The following is a 9,601-nucleotide window of genomic DNA, read 5'->3' on the forward strand; positions in this document are numbered from 1 at the left end:
CACTGTAAGGTCTACCTACACTGTTTGTATTCAGCATTTCACTGTAAGGTTTACTAACACCTGTTTGTATTCAGCATTTCACTGTGAGGTTCTACATACACCTGTTGTATTCCAGCCATTTCACTCTGTAAGGGTCTACTACACCTGTTGTATTCAAGCATTTTTCACTGTGAAGTCCTCCTACACCTGTTTTTTTGTATTCAGCATTTCACTGCTGAGGTCTATACAACCTGTTTTTGTATTCAGCATTTCACTGTAAGGTTTACTACACTGTTGTATTCAGCATTTCACTGTAAGGTCTACACGCTGTTGTTATTCAGCATTTCACTGTAAGGTCTACCTACACCTGTTTGTATTCAAGCATTTCACTGTGAGGTCTACTAAACCTGTTGTATTCAGCATTTCACAACTTGTAAGGTCTACTACAACCTGTTTGTAAATTCAGCATTTCACTGTGAGGTCTAACTACACCACCTGTTGTTATTCAGCATTTACTGTGAGGTCTACTAAAACCTGTTTGGTATTTCGCATTCACTGTAAGGTCTACTACACCTGTTGTATTCAGCATTCATTCACTGGTAAGGTCTAGCTCCCCTGTTTTTGTATTCAGCATTTCACTGTGAGGGTCTACTACAACCTGTTGTATTCAGCATTTCACTGTGAGGTCCTACTACAACCGTTGTATTCAGCATTTCACTGTGAGGTCTACTAACACCTGTTGTATTCAGCATTTCACTGTGAGTTACTACACTGTTGTATTCAGCATTTTCACTGTAAGGTCTACTACGACCTGTTTGTATTCAGCATTTCAAACTGTGAGGTTACTACACCTGTTTGTTATTCCAGCATTTTCACTGTGAGGTCTACCTACAACCTGTTTGTATTCACATTTTCACTGTGAGTCTACTAGACCTGTTTGTATCCAAGCATTTCAGTTCACTGTGAGGTCTACTAACACCTGTTGTATTTCAGCATTTCACTGTGAGGTCTACTAACACCCTGTTGTATTCAGCATTTCACTGTGAGGTCTACTTACACCTGTTGTATTCAGCATTTCACTGGTAAGGTCTACTACAACACCTGTTTTGTATTCAGCATTTCACTGTGAGGTCTACTAACACCTGTGTATTCAGCATTTCACTGTGAGGTCTACTACACACCTGTTGTATTGCAGCATTTCCACTGTGAGGTCTACTAACCTGTTTTGTATTCAGGCAATTTAAACTGTGAGGTCTACTACACCTGTTGTATTAGCGCCACGTTACAAATAAACTTCGATTTGATTTGATTTGTTCCACTCTACGCAGACGAACACCATTCTGGTATATTGTCTTCTTCTTTGACACTGTGTTAACAACCTCCAGACGAGCTTCAATGCCATACAACTCTCTTCCGTGGCTCCAACTGGCTCTTAAAAAAAGTAAAACTAAATGCATGCTTTCAACCGCTCGCTGCCGCACCTGCCCGCCCGTCCAGCATCAATACTCTGGACGGCTCTGACTCCAGACTCACATTAAGCATGCTCCAACCCAAAATTACATCTCGATCGGCTTTCTTCTATTTCGCAACCAAAAGCATCTTTCCCATGCTGGCCAACAACATAAGCCCTTGTAAACTGACCCAGCCCTAACCGATCCTTGACAAGAAACTCTGGCACTGAAAAAATAAGACAAATAAACAAATCATATAATTTTGGATCAAAATAAAACATAATATCTTTTCAAATTGAAACATTAATAGTAGTTTATTTTAAAATCCAAAATATTTTAACATCACTCCAAAATCTTCTACATAAGAACAGTCCCAAAATAAATGGTCATGAGTCTCTGGGTCACAACCACAAATACCTACATTTGTTTATCAACAGCATTATTTAAGAATCTGTGTATAATAAAGGTATTTACAGCTTGACTGCTGCTGTTAGTACAGAACGCTCAGTTCAACCCGTAAAGAGATGGGTGGGGCTAAAGCTGAAGAGGGTGGGGCTAAAGCTTAAGAGATGGGTGGGGCTAAAACGGAAGAGGGTGGGGCTAAAGCTTAAGAGATGGGTGGGGCTAAAACTGAACAGGGTGGGGCTAAAACTGAAGAGGGTGAGAACAATGCTGAATGGGTGTATGCAAAGAAGGGCTCTCCAGTAGTAGTACCAAAACATTCAAATGCCATTTTCTCAGAATTCAGTTTATAAGTTTATCAACTTTCTAAGCAGAATTACTTTCCCATCATTTCTCAACTGTAGTGTATGATATACCATTTTGTAGCTCTGAGTCTCTACTTTAACCAACGTAAAAAATAAAATTTCAAATGATGCTACAAAAGCCCGACTTGAGCCGGGTCGGTCACATATGGGAGAGTTGGTATGGACATAAATAGTAAATAGCCCTGGTATTGATAAGGAGTAAATAGCCCTAGTATTGATAAGGAGTAAATAGCCCTGGTTTTGATAAAGAGTAAATAGCCCTAGTATTGATAAGGAGTAAATAGACCTATTATTGATAAGGAGTAAATAGACCTGGTATTGATAAGGAGTAAATAGACCTATTATTGATAAGGAGTAAATAGCCCTGGTATTGATAAGGAGTAAATAGACCTGGTATTGATAAGGAGTAAATAGACCTATTATTGATAAGGAGTAAATAGCCCTGGTATTGATAAAGAGTAAATAGCCCTAGTATTGATAAGGAGTAAATAGCCCTGGTATTGATAAGGAGTAAATACACCTGGTATTGATAAGGAGTAAATAGCCCAGGTATTGATAAAGAGTAAATTGACCTGGTATTGATAAGGAGTAAATAGCCCAGGTATTGATAAGGAGTAAATAGCCCTGGTATTGATAAAGAGTAAATAGACCTGGTATTGATAAGGATTAAATAGACCTGGTATTGATAAGGAGTAAATAGCCCAGGTATTGATGAGGAGTAAATAGCCCAGGTATTGATAAGGATTAAATAGCCCAGGTATTGATAAGGATTAAATAGACCTGGTATTGATAAGGAGTAAATCGCCCAGGTATTGGTAAAGAGTAAATAGACCTGGTATTGATGAGGAGTAAATAGCCCAGGTATTGATGAGCAGTAAATAGCCCAGGTATTGATAAAGAGTAAATAGATCTGGTATTGATAAGGAGTAAATAGCCCATGTATTGATAAGGAGTAAATAGACCAGGTATTGATAAGGAGTAAATAGCCCACTGGTATTGATAAGGAGTAAATAGTCCAGGTATTGATCATTAGTAAATAGTATTGATCATTAGTAAATAGCCCACTGGTACTGTAGCACAGTGTTGACTAGTAAATCATCTGATATGATTTACATTTCTAAGTGGTTCTGTATTGGATAAGTAAATACATGGCCACACTGATGAACTACTTCTGTGTTGAACAAGTGATCATGTTGAAGAAGAGTGAGGCTGAGATCACCTGATCACCATAACAACCATCAGAATGGAACTCATGGAATTCTAATATAGAACTGTGAGTCACAATGCTGTACGTTGTTACATTGTAGCTCCACCTGCTGGAACAATAGTGGCATTTGATCAAATGTGATCTATTAACTGATACATGTATTATTCTGATTGGAATGTGTTTTAATATAATGTGTGTTGTATTATTCATTCAGCAGCTTTAACATCAGTCATATACTGGTCATATACTGTATAGCATTATGGTTGATACATTGTAAATGCCTTAACTTTTCATGTCTATACAGATCAACTGATAGGTGTTGAGGTTCAGGCATTATTGTTACAGGTTCAGTATAATGTTATACCGTTACATGTTACAGAGATAGAAAACATACAGGAGAGGAGAATTCCATTATTATAATTATTATCTTTATTTTCCCATTTTGGTCTCTATGGTAGTTCATCATTATTCTATTTAAACATTAAACTAATGTAGTCCTATTGTTTTATTGTGGTTGTTTTGTGCAAAATTATAATTATTCTATTAATCATCCTGGTAAGATATTGCTTTTGTCTTTGTATCATATGGAATTAAATAAATGATTTTCCTTAATCATGTAGCCTGTTTCTTAATCTGTTCTGAATGACATCAAAACCACTCTGTTTTTAAACAGGGTTTTTAAACAGGGCAACTTCAGGGCATTCTAAATGCTCCATTCCAGGTTTCCCCTACAGCCCCCAGGTCCTTGAGTATCTTCTAAATGTTCCATTCCAGGTTCCCGCTACAGACCCCAGGGCTTTGAGTATCTTCTAAATACTCCATTCCAGGTTCCCCCTACAGCCCCCAGGTCCTTGAGTACCTTCTAAATACTCCATTCCAGGTTCCCGCTACAGACCCCAGGGCCTTGAGTATCTTCTAAATACTCCATTCCTGGTTCCCCCTACAGCCCCCAGGGTCTGAGTATCTTCTAAATACTCCATTCCAGGTTTCCCCTACAGCCCCCAGGGCCTTGAGTATCTTCTAAATCTCCATTCAGGTTTCCCCTACAGCCCCCAGGGCCTTGAGTACTTCTAAATACTCCATTCCAGGTTCCCGCTACAGCCCCAGGGCCTTGAGTATCTTCTAAATACTCCATTCCAGGTTCCCCCTACAGCCCCCAGGGCTTGAGTATCTTCTAAATACCATCTCAGGTTTCCCCTACAGCCCCCAAGGGCCTGAGTCTTCTAAATCTCCCATTCCGAGTTTCCCCTACAGCCCCAGGCCTTGAGTATCTCTAAATACTTCATTCAAGGTTCCCCCTACAGCCCCCAGGGCCTTGAGTATCTTCTAAATACTCCATTCCAGATTCCCCCTACAGCCCCCAGGACCTTGAGTATCTTCTAAATACTCCATTCCAGGTTCCCCCTACAGCCCCCAGTCATTTCTGCCGTACTGCTCAACTATCTAGTCTACAACTGACAGTGAAAGTCACATTTATTTTATATGATCAATGTTCTTGGCACATCCCATATTGTTGTAAATTGAAATATTTACTACAGCCTAGTTGTTGTCCAGTGGCGATTTTAGCTGTTTGCTTGGTGGGCCAAGGTAAAGTTTTTTCGATTCATGCCCACAAAGCCACGACACAACACAACACGAAACAATACATGAATTGCACTATAACGGTGACAAACGTTGCACACAAACTATGTAGGGCTACATAAAGCTGTCCCAACAGCAGAGCCTTCTTTTCAGCATCATGGAGTGAATCCTTACCACTGCTACCCCTGAGCCTCAGTGGAGCCTTGTCTGGCAGCAAAACAGTTCATTCAGCCTCATTTACTGCCTTTTTAAAAACAAAGCTGATATGGCTGACTTGCCTAAACAAATGTGGTTTCTACTGACAATTGAGATGAACAAACTATGGCATAAGGGAATGATGAGTGGATAAGAGGCAGTTGTAATTTTGATTAAGACAATGAGTGAGCTGAGATGGACGTAGTCAAAATAAATATTTGTTCAGCACTTTTGAAATGTACAGCAACAGAATTCAGAACATGGGTCATTCTTACACTATTCTACCTGAACACCAAGTCAGAACCGTGGGATATGAAAAGGGGGAATATAAGCAGACAATGAAACCTCTTACTATATTTGATGAAGGCATTTCTCTAAAACAGGCTATAGGCTACATGTGCACCACCAAGTCAGAACAGTAGGCTACATTATGAGGGGGAAAGGGACCAAATTAATTGGGTTAGGAACATGGGCTACTAACAGCTTACTACCCAACATACACGTAGGATGACTTTCTCTGTCATGCCCTGGCCATAGAGGTTTTTATTCTCTATTTTGGTTAGGCCAGGGTGTGACTATGGTGGGCATTCTAGGTTCTTTATTTCTATGTTTTCTATTTCTTTGGTTTTTGGCCAAGTGCAGTTCCCAATCAGAGGTAGCTGTCTATCGTTGTCTCTGATTGGGAATCATACTTAGGCAGCCTTTTTCCCATCTGTGTTTGTGGGTAGTTGTTTTCTGTTTAGCTGTTTTGTGTGCCTGACAGAACTGTTCGCTTTCATTCTCCTGTTTGTTGTTTTTGTTCGATTGTTTTTTGAATTAAATCATGAACACTTTAAACGCTGCACCTTGGTCCACTCTTCCTTCAGCCCACGTGAAGCGTGACAGAACTACCCACCAAAGAAGGACCAAGCAGCGTGTCCAGGATGAGTGGACAAGGGAGGAGATCCTGGACGGGAAAGGACCCTGGCTGGAGAGTATCGCAGTCCAAGGGAGGAGATAGAAGCAGCAAGAGCGGAACGGCGAGGATACAAGGAATTAGAGGAACGGCGAAGAGATCAGGAGTTACGGCAGAGACGGGAGCACGAGAGGCAACCCCAAAATATTTTGGGGGGGGTATACGGGTTGGCGAGCGGGGCGAGCGGAGTTGGTCACAGTTCCAGTGCCATGTTTTCCGGTTTTACGCACCATGCCTTCAGTGCAAAGTCACAGCCCTGTACGTGCAGTACATGCTCTCCGTACCTGCCGCGTAAAGATATCCAGCCAGGAAGGGTGGTGCCGGCTCAGCGCTCCTGGTCTCCAGTGAGCCTCCTCGGACTGGGATATCCTGCGCCGGCTCTGCGCAAGTGTGCGCCTGCACAGCCCAGTGCGTCCTGTGTCACCTCGAACGTAACGGGCTAAAGTGGTGATTCAGCCAGGAGGGGCTCTAAGCTCCAGACCTCCTGTGTGTCTCTCCAGCCCGGTGAGTCCTGTGCCTGCTCCACGAACCAGGCCTCCAGTATGTCTCTCCAGCCCGGTGAGTCCTGTGCCTGCTCCACGAACCAGGCCTGCAGTGTGTCTCCCCTGCCTGGTGAGTCCCGAGCCTCCAGCTCCAGCGATGCAACGCACCGGAGGCGCCACCAAAGTGGGGGGAGGGGGGGTACTGTCACGCCCATAGAGGTTTTTATTCTCTATTTATGCAGCAGCATTTTTGGGGGTGGCACAGCAGTCCTTCTTTTGGGCAAATTTTATCATCAAACTTTGTCATCAAAGTCTGCCATTCTCTGTATTTATGGTGCTTTCAAGACAACTGGGAAATCTTTAAAAAAACAAGCTCAAATCATGACGTAAGTTATCTTCAGGTCGGAGCTCTAGAAAGAGGCCATAGTTGAATTTTCTAGCTCTCCCTGTAGATTTTGTGGTGACGTAGTATCCCCATTAGTGACAGAACACTGAGCCCATCATGGTGCAACTACCAACCCCTACGCTGTGTATTTTCTGCTGGCTGCCCCACCACCACAGAAAGCACTGAGCTATGCTGAAACACCTGCATTTTGGAGCTGCCTTAATTTTAGGGATACGGGGGCGCTGTTTTCACTTTGTAAAAATCGTGCCCAAATTTATTTCAGCCACGAGAGCGGGCTCTAAGCTCCAGACCTCCTGTGTGTGTCTCTCCAGCCCGGTGAGTCCGTGTCCTGCTCCACGAACCAGGCCCCAGTATGTCTCTCCAGCGCCGAGGTGAGTCCCTGTGCCCTGCTCACGAACCAGGCCTGCAGTGTGTCTCCCCTGTCCTGGTGAGTCCCGAGCCTCCAGCTCCAGCACGTGCACCCGCACCGGAGCGCCACCAAACGTGGGGGAGGGGGTACTGTCACGCCCATCAGAGGTTTTTATTCTCTATTTATATGCAGCAGCCATTTTTGGGGGCGGTGGCACAGCAGTCCTTCTTTTTGGGCAAAATTTTTATCATCCAAAACTTTGTCATCAAAGTCTTGCCATTCTTCTGTATTTATGGTGCTTTCAAGACAACTGGGAAATCTTTAAAAAAACAAGCTCAAAGTCATGACGTAAGTTATCTTCAGGTCGGAGCCTTAGAAAGAGGCCATAGTTGAATTTTCTAGCTCTCCCTGTAGATTTTTGTGGTGACGTAGTATCCCCATTAGTGACAGAACACTGAGCCCATCATGTGCAACTACCAACCCCTACGCTGTGTATTTTCTGCTGGCTGCCCCACCACCACAGAAAGCACTGAGCTATGCTGAAACACCTGCATTTTGGAGCTGCCTTAATTTAGGATACGGGGGCGCTGTTTTCACTTTGTAAACATCCGTGCCAAATTGAACTGCCTCATACTCAATTCTTGCTCGTACAATATGCATATTATTATTACTATTGGATAGGAAAACACTCTCAAGTTTTCAAAACCGTTGATTAATATTGTGAGTAAAACAGAAACTAATTTTGCAGCAAAATTCCTGTCAGAAACGTGAAAAAATCTGAAATCGAGGCTCTGTTCCAGGGCCCTCCCTATGAATTTGCTGTGAAATCTAATAGTATACATGCACTTCAAACGCCTTCCACTAGATGTTCAATAGGCAGTGAGAGGTGGAATGGGGTGTCTAAGCTTTATTCTGAGGTCAAAAGAGAGCTCTTGGAATGACATGACCCCAATTTCCTTTGTCCAGCAAGGCACGGGAAGGAACTCTGGATTGGCCTTCTAAAGCTTTCGTTATAGACGGCTAATATCTCCGGCTTTGATTTTATTTGATAAATGTTGATAATATCATCGTAAAGTATGTTTTTTCAATAAGTTTTATTCAGATTATTGAAAGTTTCTCAAGGAGTTTGGCTGTTTCCGTTTCTCTGCGTTTGGTTGGTGGATGGACAGCTTCGCGCCACTTGTGGCTACTTCGAGAGGAAAAAAAGGACATTCTAAAACCTAACAACGATTGTTCTGGACCAAGAGACCCCTGTACAAGATTCTGAGTGGAAGCTCAGCAAAAAGTAGGACCACATTTATGATGTTATTTCGTATTTCCTGTCGAAAATGTTTAGTATTATTTTTCGCCACTGATTTTGGGCGCTGTCTCACTAATAGCGTAAGCCGTAATTTGCTTACTCAAAGTTATTTCTTAGAATTCTAAACCATGGCGTTGCCATTAAGAACTAGTGTAAGTCTATCATTTGCTGTTACAACTGTATTTTTTAGTAAGTTTTATTGATGAGTTATTTTTGGTCAAATAGGTGAGTGCAGAAATTATAGTCCGGAGATTCTGGACAAAAGTATGCTACCGGTTTTCACAATGTAGTATACCACGGATTTCAGCTTCTAATATGCACATTTTCGAAACAAACACATAAGTGTGATTGCTATATACCTGATGTTATAGGACTGATCATCTGATGAAGCTGTCAGGTTAGTGAAAAAATTATATATCTTTTGCTGTTTTTTTTTGTGATCAGCCTAACTTTTGCTGCTGATCAATGGTGGTTGGTTTTTGGCTTATGTGGTAAAGCTAATATAATGCTATATTGGTGTTTTCGCTGGTAAAACACTTAAAAAATCTGAAATATTGCTGGATTCAACAAGATGGTTGTCTTTCATTTGCTGTACACCATGTATTTTTTCAGAAAATTTTTTTATGAGAGTATTTAAGGTATATCACGTGCTTCTGTAGTTATTCTCTAGCTGCTTTGGTGAGATTTGTGATGTGGCTGCAATGTAAACTATGATTTTTAATACCTAAATATGCACATTTTTCAAACAAACATATGCATACAATAAATCTGTTAGAAGGACTGGTCATCTGATGAAGATTGTTTCTTGGTTAGTGACTATTTATATCTTTATTGGTCGTATTTGTGATAGCTAACCTATGCGTAAGAAAAGGTGAGAATAAAAAATGTGAGTTCTTTTGTATCGTGGTTAGCTAATAGAAATAATATTG

General features: G+C 41.6%; 1 protein-coding gene across 1 annotated transcript in view; it reads left to right on the plus strand.

Annotated features, from left to right (window-relative positions):
* Nucleotides 1-2,044: 2,044 nt before the first annotated feature.
* The window catches only part of LOC112073770 (uncharacterized), a 142,949-nt gene continuing 135,392 nt past the window's right edge, over nt 2,045-9,601 (plus strand). The window contains exons 1-7 of the mRNA XM_070440274.1: nt 2,045-2,090; nt 4,179-4,259; nt 4,390-4,468; nt 4,762-4,832; nt 6,047-6,154; nt 6,433-6,566; nt 7,335-7,450. Of these exons, the coding sequence (XP_070296375.1) occupies nt 2,045-2,090; nt 4,179-4,259; nt 4,390-4,468; nt 4,762-4,832; nt 6,047-6,154; nt 6,433-6,566; nt 7,335-7,450 (635 nt within the window). The remainder of the gene's footprint in view (nt 2,091-4,178; nt 4,260-4,389; nt 4,469-4,761; nt 4,833-6,046; nt 6,155-6,432; nt 6,567-7,334; nt 7,451-9,601) is intronic.

This window comes from Salvelinus sp. IW2-2015, unplaced genomic scaffold (genome assembly GCF_002910315.2).
Source record: "Salvelinus sp. IW2-2015 unplaced genomic scaffold, ASM291031v2 Un_scaffold2357, whole genome shotgun sequence".
Lineage (NCBI taxonomy): Eukaryota > Metazoa > Chordata > Actinopteri > Salmoniformes > Salmonidae > Salvelinus > Salvelinus sp. IW2-2015.